The sequence below is a fragment of the Aegilops tauschii genome, chromosome 7 (assembly GCF_002575655.3).
Source record: "Aegilops tauschii subsp. strangulata cultivar AL8/78 chromosome 7, Aet v6.0, whole genome shotgun sequence".
Lineage (NCBI taxonomy): Eukaryota > Viridiplantae > Streptophyta > Magnoliopsida > Poales > Poaceae > Aegilops > Aegilops tauschii.
The window spans coordinates 122,961,793-122,980,115 of record NC_053041.3 but is presented as its reverse complement, the minus strand read 5'-3'; the positions used below and the strand labels follow the sequence as shown (position 1 = coordinate 122,980,115).

The 18,323-nt window shown below is 46.8% G+C and overlaps 1 protein-coding gene across 2 annotated transcripts; it reads right to left on the bottom strand.

Annotated features, from left to right (window-relative positions):
• Positions 1-14,873: 14,873 nt before the first annotated feature.
• On the bottom strand, positions 14,874-17,073 carry LOC109771112 (uncharacterized). Of its 2 annotated transcripts, none has more exons than XM_020329817.4 (3): positions 16,890-17,073; positions 15,242-15,399; positions 14,874-15,165 (listed from the first exon to the last, which is right to left on the bottom strand). In XM_020329817.4, the coding sequence occupies exons 1-3, from the start codon at positions 16,977-16,979 to the stop codon at positions 15,021-15,023; spliced, it is 393 nt and encodes a 130-aa protein (XP_020185406.1). In that variant the 5' UTR covers positions 16,980-17,073; the 3' UTR covers positions 14,874-15,020. The 2 variants fall into 2 exon arrangements, with proteins under 2 accessions (XP_020185406.1, XP_020185404.1); XM_020329815.4 differs by having other exon boundaries at positions 15,242-15,402; positions 16,890-17,069.
• Positions 17,074-18,323: the final 1,250 nt, after the last annotated feature.

The following is an 18,323-nucleotide window of genomic DNA, read 5'->3' as shown; positions in this document are numbered from 1 at the left end:
TTTATCTTCCGTCTTGTTTGGCCGTTCCATCCCCTGCTCCACGTCCACAGGTGTCGCGGAGTCTCAGTGACCGAGGCCGTCGGGTACGCGGTGATGGCATATGCGCGCATGCTGGCTAGGGCGGAGGCCCTGATTGCCGCTGGAGTGTGCCTTGTGGACACGGCGGCCTCCGTCGCCGCTACCTCCGACATGGTCTTCACGGTGGTCGACGATCTCCGGAAGATCATGGTCGGCAACCTCGACGACGTCCGTGCCGTCGTCGGCTGTGCCATGGCAGACCGCCCACAAGAAGGTGCCCGGAGGGAGGTGCATGCAGAATTGCAGACTATGGCGGCGGTCATGAACGCCACAATGGTGTGTGGGCACGTGAGTTTCATTGGGCTGTTGTTGCCAGACACCACCGGCATCGACTATCCTTGGAAGGCTTGCAGCATATGAACACAACCTGATGAGCTGCGGGCCTCCGGTTTCTGCCGGTAGAAGCAGAAGGGGTGCAGGGACATGGCGGTGCAGATGAGAGGTTGTGGCGTCATCTTCCCCGCGGACGCTTCGAAGACCTGCAACACGGCCGTCGGGTGTCGTCGTCTCCGCCTCACGCTCCCGTAACAAAACAGCGTCAGCGCCATGGCCCTCGACTCCGGGACCCTATGGCCCCTTCATTCTGGCCGCGACCGCCCCCTATGGCCCTCCGCATCGACGGCGGTGGATCCCGAGTGCGGACGAAGGGAACTGTGACACTGCAGGCCTCGCCACCCCAGGGCTCTTGGTCGTTTCCATGACGCCGAAGTCGCAACCGTGAGTCGCGTCATGTAGCCCCCGCCTGTACGCAACCATCTCAGGCGCGGGAAAGCACGCCGCCCAGCCGTGTCCGCGATCAGTCGCCGTGGCCGGCGCCGCGGGCTGCGTCGCCTCAGGCGCTCAGTAATCAGTGTTCGTGCGCCGCCTTGGCGGTGTTGTCCTGCAGGTTGCTCAGTATCCGTGTCTTCCTCCCTGCATCTGCCCAGATCGACGCAGCACATGCTAGCCCGGTGACAACCACGGCCAGAAGCAGCATCCAAGAGGCCAGACATGCTTGCTCTTGGCAGCCGATCGCTGGCTTGCTGCACGGCAGCACCGATACGCAGCATAGGCCACTGTCCGGGCAGCGTGTTGATCTACCCGTGCTGGGGTATTTCTTCTATGTGTTCGTTGTCAGAGACGTTGAGCAGCACGACGAAGGAGAGGCCAGAGAGCAATTTCGGTACAAGATCCACCGCGACGAATTCGTTTTGCTAAAATTTGGTTCAGTTACACGCCTAATTCATCGCTATAGCCTGACTCTGTATGTGTCGATCATGAGCAACTTGGTAAAGCTATAATGTCGTCTTTGGTTAACAATTGCACTTTTAAATTCTAAGATCAATGTAGTAAATCTAGACATGAATTGCAATCAAGATTAGTCATTAGATGTCCTCTCTTTCTTTGACCTTGATTAAGATTGTGTTATCAGGAAAAGGTAATTAGGTATCTCCCTTGCTGCATAATTTTGCAATTAGATGACATAGCTGTGTTGCTGGACATGCCTCTCAACAATACCTGCATAGGTGACCACGTTACAGCCAAGAGCAATGGCCAAGATGCCGTACTCAAATAGAGCTTCCCTTCGACGGTTTTTGAACAAGCTCTCAAATTGAAGGTGCATAGTGTTGCTCTCATCCTTTTCTGTAACTAAAACTGTGAATACTTGCATGCTTGATATAAACTATAGTTGATGTACGTGAGTGGCTCTCTGAAATGATTCCATATTATGGCAAGTTACCAATGTCAAGAGATAAGAGCCAGAACATTGGATTATTTTATCTACTTGGGCTTTAACACTTCTGATTTATTTGCTTAGAGGTGTGTAGTGTTAACCGTTCTGTTTGTATCCATGCATTTGCATGGTCATAATAAATTTAGTTATTTCCCACCTTCAACCTCTTTATGTATTGCTCTGTCTATATAAGATAGCAAGTGATTATTCATCAATCTAATGCTTAAATAGTCTTGATTAATCGACAAGTGCAGCGTGTCGCCGCGCTGGTTTAGCTAGTTGTACCTAAAGTGATCACAACCAACCATCGATACATAGCAGGGATTAGGATATCATATGTAGTAGATATACAATGCCAGGCCCACGTAATATAGGCTCATATGGACGAGGGATAATTTTTTTTGGCTCTTGGGCTCCATGGAGCCCATCCGATTTTTGTCAACATTTTATGTTTAAGACAAATCTGAAAATAAATGTACAAGTAGTTAGAGATGTATGCTACAAGCTTGTGAAATTTCATTATTAAATACGTTTTGATGTGATGTGTACAAAAATTCACGTATTTTTATAGCGAATAGTACATGTGCTATAAATACATTATTTTATTATTTTTGTGTAGCTCACATAAAAATGTATTCTGCGGTGAAACATTTACAACCATAGGTAGGTGTGTAATTTTTCCACAATTTTGTGAAACCATTTTTTTTAATTCTCCAAAAACCGAGCTCCATGTAGCCCGGGAGCTGAGTGCAATTTTGCATATGGACCTTGTATAGAAACTAGCTAATTGCACGAGCGTTGCAATGGGGCCACACTAACTTTAAGAGTTATATAATAATCATGTTAATAATACATTTAGCATACATATCAAGTGGCATTGGCAATCTTTTTTTATCATTAAATCCTCACACACACACTCTCTCCCTCGCCCTCTCCCCCCCCCCCCCCTCTCCCTCCCTCTCCCTCTCTCTCACACACACATGCATCCATTTTATTGGGTTTTGGACCATAATCCATCTATGCTATTTCCTACCTAGTGCAACCGAGTTCTCAAGACCCTTCAGCTCCATGCATCAATTAATTTGATACCCAATTATACAAATACTAATTCTCAATTGTATTTAGGAAAAATACACATACGAGCCCCTGCAGAATTTGCTCTTTTTTAGATTGACACTTTCTCATATTTGACATCCACCTTATTCGCGCTAGTACATCTTTTATTTGCGGCTGGGTCTATGCAACCGGCCGTACCGCCTCCATCCGTAACACACACAGGACAAGAACAAAAATATACTATTATTACCAACAAAAAGACGAGATGAGAGTGTTGCCATTTGCCCTCCAACACGTTGCGGCTTTTCAGTGGGCAGAGGCTTTTTCTTCTTTTCGAAACGGATGGGCAGGGGCTTTGCAATGGGCGGTGTAGGTTGTAGCGGGAGGGCGGACGTCACGTCTAGCTCGCCGAGATTAGTTTTAAAACTATTAGAAATTCACTTGTGATGGTGTGGTTCATTGGCAAGTGTGATTTGGTTTAGGGTTTAGGCAATGGCCGAGATCGTTTAGTCACTTTCGGACGCAATGCGATCAGATGGACGCCATGATCATGGTTTATGAAGGTAGGAATGAGGATAAGCAATAAAATGGATGAGGCGGTATGTTAAAATAGATAACGTGAACCTATGAAGGGGTTTTGAGTTGTGCTTATTGTGCTAGAAGCATGTGTTTTATTCTCCCGTTGTAACGCACGGGCATGTTTGCTAGTTCTTAAGAGCATCTCCACTCGTTCGGCCCCCGGGCGCTTGAAATAGCGTCGCCTGGGGGCGCGCTGGCGAAAAATCGGCGTGGGGGCAGTCGGTTTCCCAACCGCCGCCCCAAGGCCACCCCAGACGCCTTATTTTGAAAACCAAACTCGGCCAAACACAACACAAATTCGGCCAAACTAGGCGATTTCATTGATATTTGTACAAAAAACTGAAAACATAATTAAAAACTAACTAAAACGAACTACTACGCCGCCGCTGTCGCCCGCCTTCTACATGCCGAGCAGCCTATAGAACTTGGTGTAGCCGCCGCCATCATTGTCGTCGCTGTCCTGCGTGCCGCCGCCGCCCCTGCTGCACCCCTGACCAGCGTCGCCGATGCGTGGGGGGTTGGACGGCCCGGGCGCCTCCTCGTCGCTGTCGTCGAGGATGACGACAACGCCGCCCTCCTCGCGCCCACGGCGCCAAGTGGCGATCTCCTCGAGGGCGCGGCGCTGGCGCACCAATCCCTCGCGGACGTAGTCCTCCCGCACCCACTTGAGGGCGATCTCGTCATCGGCGACCATGGCCTCATGCTCCTTCTTTACGGGGAGCAGCCCCGACTCGGTTTTCGGCCGAACGAGGCGGGGAAGAGGGAGGAGAGGGGCCACGGCCGATCAACGAGGGCGCCATCACGGGTGCTACGCCCGAGCGGCGTCTCCTGCGGCTCCGGCTTGACGGGGCAGAGCACCGGTGATCCGGAGGAAAGGGATCCCGACGACGAGGAGGTCACATTCTCCATTCGCCGTGGCGTCCAGGAGCCGCCGCGGCGGCAAGAGAAGGAGGGGCGCCAGGTACTCCAAGTGCGGCGTGTTGCCGTCCTCGATGTACTCGAGGACGGCTTCGAGGGTGCGGCCGGGGACGCCCTACCATTGGTGCCGCCCCTCGGAGTTGAGGCGGCCGCACGGCTCGACGCCATTGGTGGAGGCGAGCGGCTCCTCGTGGCGGCGGTCGAAGTATGCCGTCCACAGCGTGTTGCTGTCGGGGGTGTAACTCGGCTGGTTCCGCGCCTGCTCCGGCAGCGACGACCGGATGCGCGCAATCTCGGCGCACCGGTCTGAAGGAAATATGCCCTAGAGGCAATAATAAAGTTATTATTTATTTCCTTATATCATGATAAATGTTTATTATTCATGCTAGAATTGTATTAACCGGAAACATGATACATGTGTGAATACATAGACAAACAGAGTGTCACTAGTATGCCTCTACTTGACTAGCTCGTTGATCAAAGATGGTTATGTTTCCTAGCCATAGACCTGAGTTGTCATTTGATTAACGGGATCACATCATTAGGAGAATGATGTGATTGACTTGACCCATTCCGTTAGCTTAGCACTCGATCGTTTAGTATGTTGCTATTGCTTTCTTCATGACTTATACATGTTCCTATGACTATGAGATTATGCAACTCCCGTTTACCGGAGGAACACTTTGTGTGCTACCAAACGTCACAACGTAACTGGGTGATTATAAAGGTGCTCTACAGGTGTCTCCGAAGGTACTTGTTGGGTTGGCGTATTTCGAGATTGGGATTTGTCACTCCGATTGTCGGAGAGGTATCTCTGGGCCCTCTCGGTAATGCACATCACTTAAGCCTTGCAAGCATTGCAACTAATGAGTTTGTTGCGAGATGATGTATTACGGAACGAGTAAAGAGACTTGCCGGTAACGAGATTGAACTAGGTATTAAGATACCGACGATCGAATCTCGAGCAAGTAACATACCGATGACAAAGGGAACAACGTATGTTGTTATGCGGTTTGACCGATAAAGATCTTCGTAGAATATGTGGGAGCCAATATGAGCATCCAGGTTCCGCTATTGGTTATTGACCGGAGACGTGTCTCGGTCATGTCTACATAGTTCTCGAACCCGTAGGGTCCGCACACGTAACGTTACGATGACAGTTTTATTATGAGTTTATGAGTTTTGATGTACCGAAGGAGTTCGGAGTCCCGGATGAGATCGGGGACATGACGAGGAGTCTCGAAATGGTCGAGATATAAAGATCGATATATTGGACGACTATATTCGGACATCGGAAAGGTTCCGAGTGATTCGGGTATTTTTCGGAGTACCGGAGAGTTACGGGAATTCGTATTGGGCCTTAATGGGCCATACGGGAAAGGAGAGAAAGGCCCCAAAGGGTGGCCGCACCCCTCCCCATGGACTAGTCCGAATTGGACTAGGGAGGGGGGGCGCCCCCTTCCTTCCTTCTCCTTCTCCCTTCCCTTCTCCTACTCCAACAAGGAAAGGAGGAGTCCTACTCCCGGTGGGAGTAGGACTCCCCCTTGGTGCGCCCCCTCCTAGGGCCGGCCTCCTCCTCCCTTGCTCCTTTATATACGGGGGCAAGGGGGCACCCCATAGACACAACAATTGATCTATTGATCTCTTAGCCGTGTGCGGTGCCCCCCCTCCACCATATTACACCTCGATAATATCGTAGCAGTGCTTAGGCGAAGCCCTGCGTCGGTAGAACATCATCATCGTCACCACGCCGTCGTGCTGACGAAACTCTCCCTCAACACTCGGCTGGATCGGAGTTCGAGGGACGTCATCGAGCTGAACGTGTGCTGAACTCGGAGGTGCCGTGCGTTCGGTACTTGATCGGTCGGATCGTGAAGACGTATGACTACATCAACCGCGTTGTGTTAACGCTTCCGCTTTCGGTCTACGAGGGTACGTGGACAACACTCTCCCCTCTCGTTGCTATGCATCACCATGATCTTGCGTGTGCGTAGGAAATTTTTGAAATTACTACGTTCCCCAACAGTGGTATCCGAGCCTGGTTTTATGCGTTGATGTTATGCACGAGTAGAACACAAGTGAGTTGTGGGCGATATAAGTCATACTGCTTACCAGCATGTCATACTTTGGTTCAGCGATATTGTGAGATGAAGCGGCCCGGACCAACATTACGTGTATGCTTACGCGAGACCGGTTTCACCGTTGCGAGCACTCTTTGCTTAAAGGTGACTGGCGGGTGTCTGTCTCTCTCACTTTAGTTGAACCGAGTGTGGCTACGCCCGGTTCTTGCGAAGGTTAAAACGGCACCAACTTGACAAACTATCGTTGTGGTTTTGATGCGTAGGTAAGAACGTTTCTTGTTAAGCCCGTAGCAGCCACGTAAAACTTGCAACAACAAAGTAGAGGACGTCTAACTTGTTTTTGCAAGGCATGTTGTGATGTGATATGGTCAAAGCATGATGCTAAATTTATTGTATGAGATGATCATGTTTTGTAACCGAGTTATCGGCAACTGGCAGGAGCCATATGGTTGTCGCTTTATTGTATGCAATGCAATCGCCCTGTAATGCTTTACTTTATCACTAAGTGGTAGCGATAGTCGTAGAAGCATAAGATTGGCGAGACGACAACGATGCTACGATGGAGATCAAGGTGTCGCGCCGGTGACGATGGTGATCATGACGGTGCTTCGGAGATGGAGATCACAGGCACAAGATGATGATGGCCATATCATATCACTTATATTGATTGCATGTGATGTTCATCTTTTATGCATCTTATCTTGCTTTGATTGACGGTAGCATTATAAGATGATCCCTCACTAAATTATCAAAGTATAAGTGTTCTCCCTGAGTATGCACCGTTGCGAATGTTCTTCATGCTGAGGCACCATGTGATGATCGGGTGTGATAGGCTCTACGTTCAAATACAACGGGTGCAAAACAGTTGCACACGCGGAATACTCAGGTTAAACTTGACGAGCCTAGCATATAACAGATATGGCCTCGGAACACGGAGACCGAAAGGTCGAGCGTGAATCATATAGTAGATATGATCAACATAGTGATGTTCACCATTGAAACTACTCCATCTCACGTGATGATCGGACATGGTTTAGTTGATATGGATCACGTGATCACTTAGAGGATCAGAGGGACGTCTATCTAAGTGGGAGTTCTTAAGTAATATGATTAATTGAACTTAAATTTATCATGAACTTAGTCTGATAGTATTTTGCAAATTATGTTGTAGATCAATAGCTCGCGTTGTTGCTTCCCTGTGTTTATTTTTGATATGTTCCTAGAGAAAAATTATGTTGAAAGATGTTAGTAGCAAAGATGCGGATTGGATCCATGATCTGAGATTATCCTCATTGCTGCACAGAAGAATTATGTCCTTGAAGCACCGCTAGGTGACAGACCTATTGCAGGAGCAGATGCAAACGTTATGAACGTTTGGCTAGCTCAATATGATGACTACTTGATAGTTTAGTGCACCATGCTTAACGGCTTAGAATCGGGACTTCAAAGACATTTTGAACGTCATGGACCATATGAGATGTTCCAGGAGTTGAAGTTAATATTTCAAGCAAATGCCCGAGTTGAGAGATATGAAGTCTCCAACAAGTTCTATAGCTAAAAGATGGAGGAGAATAGCTCAAGCAGTGAGCATGTGCTCAGATTGTCTGGGTACTACAATAGTTTGAATCAAGTGGGAGTTAATCTTCCAGATAAAATAGTGATTGACAGAATTCTCTAGTCACCATCACCAAAGTTAGTAGAACTTCGTGATGAACTATAGTATGTAAGGGATGACGAAAGTAATTCCCGAGCTCTTCGCGATGCTGAAATCGACGAAGGTAGAAATCAAGAAAGAGCATCAAGTGTTGATGGTTAACAAGACCACTAGTTTCAAGAAAAGGGCAAAGGGATAGAAGGGGAACTTCAAAAAGAACGGCAAGCAAGTTGCTGCTCAAGTGAAAAAGCCCAAGTCTGTACCTAAGCCTGAGACTAAGTGCTTCTACTGCAAAGGGACTGGTCACTGGAAGCGGAACTGCCCCAAGTATTTGGTGGATAAGAAGGATGGCAAAGTGAACAAAGGTATATTGAATATACATGTTATTGATGTGTACTTACTAGTGTTTATAGCAACCCCTCAGTATTTGATACTGGTTTAGTTGCTAAAGAGTAGTAACTCGAAACGGGAGTTGCATGAACATAAACTAGTTAAAGATGAAGTGACGATGTGTATTGGAAGTGGTTCCAAGATTGATATGATCATCATCACACACTCCCTATACTTTCGGGATTAGTGTTGAACCTAAATAAGTGTTATTTGGTGTTTGCGTTGAGCATGAATATGATTTGATCATGTTTGTTGCAATACGGTTATTCATTTAAATTAGAGAATAATTGTTGTTCTGTTTACATGAATAAAACCTTCTATGGTCATACACCCAATAAAATGGTTTGTTGGATCTCGATCGTAGTGATACACATATTCATAATAATGAAGCCAAAAGATGCAAAGTAAATAATGATAGTGCAACTTATTTGTGGCACTGCCGTTTAGGTCATATTGGTGTAAAGCGCATGAAGAAACTCCATACTGATGGGATTTTGGAATCACTTGATTATGAATCACTTGATGCTTGCGAACCGTGCCTCATGGGCAAGATGACTAATACGCCGTTCTCCGGAACTATGGAGAGAGGAACAGATTTTTTTGGAAATCATACATACAGATGTATGTGGTCTGATGAATATTGAGGCTCGTAGCAGGTATCATTAATTTCTGACCTTCACAGATGATTTGAGCAGATATGGGTATATCTACTTAATGAAACAGAAGTCTGAAACATTTGAAAAGTTCATATAATTTCAGAGTGAAGTGGAAAATCATCGTAACAAGAAAATAAAGTTTCTACGATCTGATCGTGGAGAAGAGTATTTGAGTTACGAGTTTGGCCTTCAGTAAAAATAATGTGAAATAGTTTCACTACTCACGCCACCTGGAACACGACAGTGTAATGGTGTGTCCGAACATCGTAACCGTACTTTATTAGATATGGTGCAATATATGATGTCTCTTACCGATCTACCACTATCGTTTTGGGGTTATGCATTAGAGATAGCTACATTCACGTTAAATAGGGTACCATCTAAATCCGTTGAGACGACATCTTATGAACTGTGGTTTGGCAAGAAACCAAAGTTGTCGTTTCTTAAAGTTTGGGGTTGCGATGCTTATGTGAAAAAGTTTCATCCTGATAAGCTCAAACCCAAATCGGAGAAATGTGTCTTCATAGGATACCCAAAGGAGACAGTTGGGTACACCTTCTATCACAGATCCGAAGGCAAGACATTCGTTGCTAAGTATGTATCCATTCTAGAGGAGGAGTTTCTCTCGAAAGAAGTGAGTGGGAGGAAAGTAGAACTTGATGAGGTAATTGTACCTGCTCCCTTATTAGAAAGTAGTTCATCGCAGAAACCAGTTTCTGTGACGCCTATACCAATTAGTGAGGAAGTTAATGATGATGATCATGGAACTTCAGATCAAGTTATTACTGAACCTCGTAGGTCAACCAGAGTAAGATCCGCTCCAGAGTGGTACGGTAATCCTGTTCTGGAGGTTATGTTACTAGACCATGACGAACCTATGAACTATGAAGAAGCGATGGTGAGCCCAGATTTCGCAAAATGGCTTGAGGCCATGAAATCTGAGATGAGATCCATGTATGAGAACAAAGTATGGACTTTGATTGACTTGCCCAATGATCGGCGAGCCATTGAGATTAAATGGATCTTCAAGAGGAAGACGGACGCTGATAGTAGTGTTACTATCTACAAAGCTAGAATTGTCGCAAAAGGTTTTCGACAAGTTTAAGGTGTTGATTACGATGAGAGTTTCTCACTCGTATCTATGCTTAAGTCTGTCCGAATCATGTTAGCAATTGCCGCATTTTATGAAATCTGGCAAATGGATAAACAAAACTGCATTCCTTAATGAATTTATTAAAGAAGAGTTGTATATGATGCAACCAGAAGGTGTTGTCAATCCTAAAGGTGCTAACAAAATATGCAAGCTCCAGTGATCCATCTATGGACTGGTGCAAGTATCTCGGAGTTGGAACATACGCTTTGATAAGTTGATCAAAGGATATAGTTTTATACAGACTTGCGGTGAAGCCTATATTTACAAGAAAGTGAGTGGGAGCACTACAACATTTCTGATAAGTATATGTGAATGACATATTGTTGATCGGAAACAATGTAGAATTATTCTGCAAAGCATAAAGGAGTGTTTAAAAGGAGTTTTTCAAAGAAAGACCTCGGTGAAGCTGCTTACATATTGAGCATCAAGATCTATAGAGATAGATCAAAACGCTTGATAAGTTTTTTCAATGAGTACATACCTTGACAAGATTTTGAAGTAGTTCAAAATGGAACAGTCAAAGAAAGAGTTCTTACCTGTATTACAAGGTATGAAATTGAGTAAGACTCAAAGCCCGACCACGGCAGAAGATAGAAAGAGAATGAAAGTCATTCCCTATGCCTCGGCCATAGGTTCTATAAAGTATGCCATGCTGTGCACAACATCTATTGTATACCCTACACTGATTTTGGCAAGGGAGTACAATAGTGATCTAGGAGTAGATCACTGGACAGCGGTCAAAATTATCCTTAGTGGAATAAGGATATGTTTCTCGATTATGGAAGTGACAAAAGGTTCGTCGTAAAGGGTTATGTCGATGCAAGTTTTGACACTAATCTAGATGACTCTAAGTCTCGGTCTAGATACATATTGAAAAGTGGGAGCAATTAGCTAGAGTAGCTCCGTGCAGAGCATTGTAGACATAGAAATTTGCAAAATACTTACGAATCTGAATGTGACATACCCGTTGACTAAAATTATCTCACAAGCAAAACATGATCACACCTTAGTACTCTTTGGGTGTTAATCACATAGCGATGTGAACTAGATTACTGACTCTAGTAAACCCTTTGGGTGTTGGTCACATGACGATGTGAACTATGGGTGTTAATCACATGGTGATGTGAACTATTGATGTTAAATCACATGGCGATGTGAACTAGATTATTGACTCTAGTGCAAGTGGGAGACTGAAGGAAATATGCCCTAGAGGCAATAATAAAGTTATTATTTATTTCCTTATATCATGATAAATGTTTATTATTCATGCTAGAATTGTATTAACCGGAAACATGATACATGTGTGAATACATAGACAAACAGAGTGTCACTAGTATGCCTCTACTTGACTAGCTCGTTGATCAAAGATGGTTATGTTTCCTAGCCATAGACATGAGTTGTCATTTGATTAATGGGATCACATCATTAGGAGAATGATGTGATTGACTTGACCCATTCCGTTAGCTTAGCACTCGATCGTTTAGTATGTTGCTATTGCTTTCTTCATGACTTATACATGTTCCTATGACTATGAGATTATGCAACTCCCGTTTACCGGAGGAACACTTTGTGTGCTACCAAACGTCACAACGTAACTGGGTGATTATAAAGGTGCTCTACAGGTGTCTCCGAAGGTACTTGTTGGGTTGGCGTATTTCAAGATTGGGATTTGTCACTCCGATTGTCGGAGAGGTATCTCTGGGCCCTCTCGGTAATGCACATCACTTAAGCCTTGCAAGCATTGCAACTAATGAGTTTGTTGCGAGATGATGTATTACGGAACGAGTAAAGAGACTTGCCGGTAACGAGATTAAACTAGGTATTAAGATACCGACGATCGAATCTCGAGCAAGTAACATACCGATGACAAAGGGAACAACGTATGTTGTTATGCGGTTTGACCGATAAAGATCTTCGTAGAATATGTGGGAGCCAATATGAGCATCCAGGTTCCGCTATTGGTTATTGACCGGAGACGTGTCTCGGTCATGTCTACATAGTTCTCGAACCCGTAGGGTCCGCACGCTTAACGTTACGATGACAATTTTATTATGAGTTTATGAGTTTTGATGTACCGAAGGAGTTCGGAGTCCCGGATGAGATCGGGGACATGACGAGGAGTCTCGAAATGGTCGAGACGTAAAGATCGATATATTGGACGACTATATTCGGACATCGGAAAGGTTCCGAGTGATTCGGGTATTTTTCGGAGTACCGGAGAGTTACGGGAATTCGTATTGGGCCTTAATGGGCCATACGGGAAAGGAGAGAAAGGCCCCAAAGGGTGGCCGCACCCCTCCCATTGGACTAGTCCGAATTGGACTAGGGAGGGGGGGGGGCGCCCCCTTCCTTCCTTCTTCTTCTCCCTTCCCTTCTCCTACTCCAACAAGGGAAGGAGGAGTCCTACTCCCGGTGGGAGTAGGACTCCCCCCTTGGCGCGCCCTCCTCCTAGGCCGGCCGCCTCCCCCCTTGCTCCTTTATATACGGGGGCAAGGGGGCACCCCATAGACACAACAATTGATCTATTGATCTCTTAGCCATGTGCGGTGCCCCCCCCCCTCCACCATATTACACCTCGATAATATCGTAGCGGTGCTTAGGCGAAGCCCTGCGTCGGTAGAACATCATCATCGTCACCACGCCGTCGTGCTGACGAAACTCTCCCTCAACACTCGGCTGGATCGGAGTTCGAGGGACGTCATCGAGCTGAACGTGTGCTGAACTCGGAGGTGCCGTGTGTTCGGTACTTGATCGGTCGGATCGTGAAGACGTATGACTACATCAACCGCGTTGTGTTAACGCTTCCGCTTTCGGTCTACTAGGGTACGTGGACAACACTCTCCCCTCTCGTTGCTATGCATCACCATGATCTTGCGTGTGCGTAGGAAATTTTTGAAATTACTACGTTCCCCAACACGATCAGCGCCGGTGGGCGTTGGAGGCACCGGGACGCCGGCGGCGCTCAGCCTCCACGAGCCCGGCACCCGCATATCCGGCGGCGCTGGGTAGTCGGCTTCGTAGAGGAGGCGTGCCTCGTCCTCGTGCAGGTGGCAGCAGCCGAAGCCGTTGGCCGCCGCACCGTCGCCTGGGTAGAGCTCGGCCATTGTCGTCGGCGGGGGAGAGAGAGGAGTGACGCGCGTCGGCGGTGAGAGGTCGAGAGGGGTGTCGGCGAGAGAGGGGGAGAGGGTTTTGTGGCGAGGGAGTGTGTGTTCACGGGCGAGGGAGGGGCTGCATTTATAGCCGTGGGTGGGCGGTGAGAGGGCGGCCGCCGTGTGTACGCATGGCGGGAGCGGGCGGGACGCACGTCGTCGCGACTTCACTGCGCCCCACGTGAGGCATCAATGAAAGGCTGACTGGCGCGGCAGCCTTCGCATTGATTCCAGCGGGAACCGAGGCGATGCGTACGACGAAGGCGCTGAGTCGCTGACTTGGCCGGTCCGCTTGTTTTCGTGCCAACAACCGTTTCCACCGGTGCCCCCGGGCGCCCCCCAGCGCGCAGGGTTCGACCTTGGTCCGCCGGCTCCAAATTCGGACCTAACAGGCGAAAAGTGGGCTTCTGGGGGCGCGACTGGGTCAATTTTTCTGCGCCAACAATAAAAAAGGGCCTTGGGCGGGGGGAGGAGGGGGGGGGCTTGTTGGGGGCGCGGCTCCAGATGCTTAAAAAAAAGAGGAAAGTAACAACTTGCAACTCGGTTAGCTGATTTGCCAAAGCCGGTTCTTTTTCTTTTTTGAGAGCGGAGATTCCAATATATGACAACAGTAACAATTTATGATTTCTGCAAGCAGTCTATGCGAGTGAAGCGAAATACTAAATCACCATTCGATTCAGTGTCATACCATGAATTATTCTATAAATTATCACAACAGATAATCCATAGATAATCACCACGCAGACCAGATTCAATTACCAAACACTAATTAACATGCCGTACTTAACAAAGCACCTGCTCCATGCAGCTTAGGGTTCGTGCCTCTCGCCGGCGCCAGCGCAGGTCCGCCTCGTCTCTGGTGGCCCTAGGGCCGTGGAGGCACGGTGGATCCTGGCAAGGGCCGGCGGGAGGGCTCTGTTTTTAGTCATTTTTTCAATTTTATTAGGGTTTGTGTCCTGCTCAGGAAGGCGAGACGGCGGCGGCTCCCTGAAGATGGAATAAAGGTCTCCCCGCCTAGCCCCCGTTTCGACGGTGCGTTTAGCATCGTTGGTGGGCTTATAGAGGTGTGTCTCCGGCAGATCTATCTTTGGTGGATTTGCTCGGATCTCGTCGTTGTTCGTCTACGTTCGTGTGTCTTCGGTTCGGATCCTTCCGGTCTACGTTATTCTTCATCGGCGGCGGTTGCTGTTCTGGGGTGCTGGTCCTATGGGACCTTAGCATGATAACTTTCCGACTGTCTACTACAACAAGTTGTGCCCGACTCCGACGATGGAGGGGCGATGACGGCGGCGCGCCTTCGGCTCGCTCAGTGCTTGTAGTCATCTCTAGATGGTCTACGGATCTGGATGTAATTTTTATTTCTAGTGTTTGTTATACTGCCATGATTGAAGATGAATAGATTGAAAGTTTTCCCGCGAACAAAAAAAACAGTAAGAGTTACATCATTACTTGCCAAAATCCACAGTATATAGCACAACAATTATTAGACAACATAAACAGGTTTTCCATACCATAGTTAGGTAACAATGTTTTACCAAGACTACCTGCTTGGTTTTACATACCATAAGCAGAGTGGACCTGCAAGCCCTACGCTATGGTTCACCAAAAATCATGGCCAGTTGCGCATAGAGGGCCCGTTCGTAACATTCCCCTCCCAGGAAGAAACCAGCAGCAGCAGATGCAATAGTGAGCAGTACCATCCGCCCGTTCCTTGTCAGCACATTGATAATCTTCTCCCTATCAAAAGGATGTGCATATTAGGATTGTTTCATTTGAGTGCAAATCAAATAAGTTGTAGCTTCCAATTATTTACCTCTCAGCTTCAGCTTTAATTCTAGCTATCTCATCATTAATAATACTAGCTATGTTGCCATCTATCTCCACTCCCTCTTCTTCTAAATTTGCCAACATATGTTCAGCCTCCTTCACCTTCATAGCAACACCAGCTCTAGCTCCATTGCCGGATCCAGCCTGCTAGGGTTAATTACAGAAATAAAGTTGAGACGGTAATGCATATATTCTAAAACAGCTATTCATGTATGTTAGTGGATGCAACCGAGAGAGCATGGCTTGCAATTGGCCAACATTGTCCTTTCAGAATCCATGCTATCAAACTTTCAAAAGTTTGACCACTTGTATGCCTAGAAGCTATCAAGATTGAGTACATGAAGTTTATATTACAGTACTTGTTTTCATAAATGATTTAACAGTACAACTTAGAACATCATTAATATAGAAGCTATAAAATAGGTTAAAGTTATATTTCGAGAAACACAAAATGTCACTAAGTTAAAATAAAACAGAAAGATGGAACAAAGGTCTTTAAAGGTAATTGCATCAAAACCCCTACAGAAACCATCTCCTAACAAGGGAACTAGAAAATTGCATCAAACATACTCCCTCCGTTCCTAAATATAAGTCTTTTTAGACATTTCAAATGGACTACAACATACGATGTATGTAGACATATTTTAGAGTATAGATTCACTCATTTTACTCCGTATGTAGTCACTAGTTGGAATCTCTAAAAAGACTTACATTTGGGAACGGAGGGAGTATATCTTTGTTATTGTCTGGGGAAAGGGCTAAGGCGCATCATATAATTTGTTGGTATATAAACCGTTTGATAGTGATACATGAGTTAAAGCAGCTATTCATGCATGTTAGTGGATGCTAACGACAGAACATGCATGGCTGCAACTGGCTAACAGTAGTCCTTCTAGAATCCATACTATCAAACTTTCAGAAGATTGGTCACCAGTATGTCTAAAGCAATCAAATTTATACTACTAGAGTGGGTTTGGGAAATGGGTTAACAACAGTACAGCAGAAGAACCACAAAAAGTCACTAAGGGAAACTAAAACGTAAGGATGGCATACTCTTCTTCACTCAAAGTAAATCAAACACCCACATATCATGGAATTAACGGTTCATCATATCTGCTGTGTAATCAATGTGCGAGCGGGGCCAGGGCCGAGCCCAACCACTACAGATTGCTTCAGTAAAAACTACTCTACTCTGCAAAAGCACCAAATTTTTCAAACTGCTCCGCAAAAGTACCAAATTTTTCATCTTAGATTTATGTCCATATAAAAGGGGTTCATCAAATCCACATTGTAGTCAATGTGCGAGCGGGGCCAGGGGCCAAGCCCAACCACTGAGTAATTATCACCACTTTTTCAAGCAAAAGTAACAAATTTAGCACATAAATCAAAGATAGACTCTGCAATCCGGCACTCATTGTACACATTTCAGTGGCAATATTCACCATTATTAGGCAAATTTATATCTTTGTTACTGTCTGGGAAAAAGGTCAGGGCGCATCATATAATTTGATTTGTTACTAGCATAAAAACCGTTTAATGGGGTTAATTTGGTGATAAAAGTCAGAACAAGGCAGTCCGGCAGCGAATTGCAGGCATAGTAGGTGGATCGAATGAACGGGGGCGGAATTAGGTACCTGAGAGGTGGGAGGCAGAGAGTCCGCCGGCGGCGAATAACGGGGTCCCAGATTCCGCCGCGAAGTGCTGGAGGGAGAGCGCAGCGCCATGGCACCAGGAGGAGGAGGCGTCGGCTAGGGTTTGGGTGCAGTCGCTTGCTTCCTCGATCGATCCGGGGCCTCGTCTGGGTTGTGGCAGCCGAGAGCCGCTGCCTTTTGTAGCTCTTCTTGGTGGACGGACTCGGATGGGCTGGCCGCCCGGCCTCTTGGGCCTGCTTCAGACCAACCAACAACAACGGACGAAAGAACGTCGTCCCGAGTGTTTTAAGGCCCACACCACAAAAGAAGCCCGAAATCCCAAAATCACTACCCAAGGAGTACTTCTTGTTTTTATAAAAAAAAAAGTACTTCTGGTAAAGATCACACCATCTTCCGAGGCTACGACAAAAGATGCACATGCAGTGAGTCACTTGTCGCAACCTGGGTGTTTTTTTTTCCTTTTTTCGTAGATTCTTTTATTCAAAGGACACCAATAACTGCCACACGTGTGGGCGTTAAGGAATCTGCCCACACGTTCTGTGTGGTGCCTAAGAGGACCATCCCACACGTCTGTGTGTGGGCAAAACAACTAGCGCCCACACGCCTCTTTTTTTCCTCCCGGTCCCTCTTACACGCGTGCGTGTGGGCGAAATAGATAACGCCCACACGCCCGGTACGTCAGGCCTCGTACCTCGTGGTCCCGCACGCCCCACGTGACACTTTACCGCGCGCCCCGCAGTTGCCATGGGCCGGACCCTCGTCCATGTTCGTTTAAGTGCAGTTGCCATGTCGCTGAACTACGGTTGCCATGTCGGACAACTACAGTTGCCATGTTTGCTCAACTGCAGTTGCCATCTCAGGTCAAAGTTCCAGATTGCCCTTTTTTGGACAACTACAGTTGTTTCCATGTGTGGTCTGGTCTACTGCAGTTGCCATGATTTCAAAAATTTAGGAGTTGCCACCTACTAACACTAGGCAGTTGCCATGTAGCGCTACAAAAAAAGGCATGACAAAAAACATGTTCGGGTAAAAGAGAGAGTTGCCATGTGCTCACAAGCACGCTAGGGCAGTTGCCATTAAAAAAAAAAGAGTTGCCATCTGCTTACGTGCACGCTAGGGCAGTTTGCCATGTACCATGCAAAACATATGGCAACTGACATGTTCGGGTAAAAAAAAGAGAGTTGCCATCTGCTTGCAATCACACTAGAGCAGTTGCCATGTACACTGCAAAACGCATGGCAACTGGCAGCTTGGGTGTGGGAGAGGAGGCGGGCGTGTGGGCGAGATGGCAAACGCCCACACACCAGCCCTTGTGCGTGACTGAAAACTGGTGTGTGGGCGAACTGCTAAACGCCCACACACCGGCCCCTCCGTGTGGTAAAACGGATGTCTGGGCGACCTCTCTCACACACCACA

Excerpts from the sequence above, each read along its gene's own strand:
- LOC109771112 (XM_020329815.4), bottom strand. The coding sequence starts at position 16,979 with ATGGCGCTGCGCTCTCCCTCCAGCACTTCGCGGCGGAATCTGGGACCC. Across the intron at positions 15,403-16,889 it reads CTCTGCCTCCCACCTCTCAG|CAGGCTGGATCCGGCAATGG; the intron begins GTACCTAATTCC and ends AATTAACCCTAG. Across the intron at positions 15,166-15,241 it reads ATTAAAGCTGAAGCTGAGAG|GGAGAAGATTATCAATGTGC; the intron begins GTAAATAATTGG and ends TCCTTTTGATAG.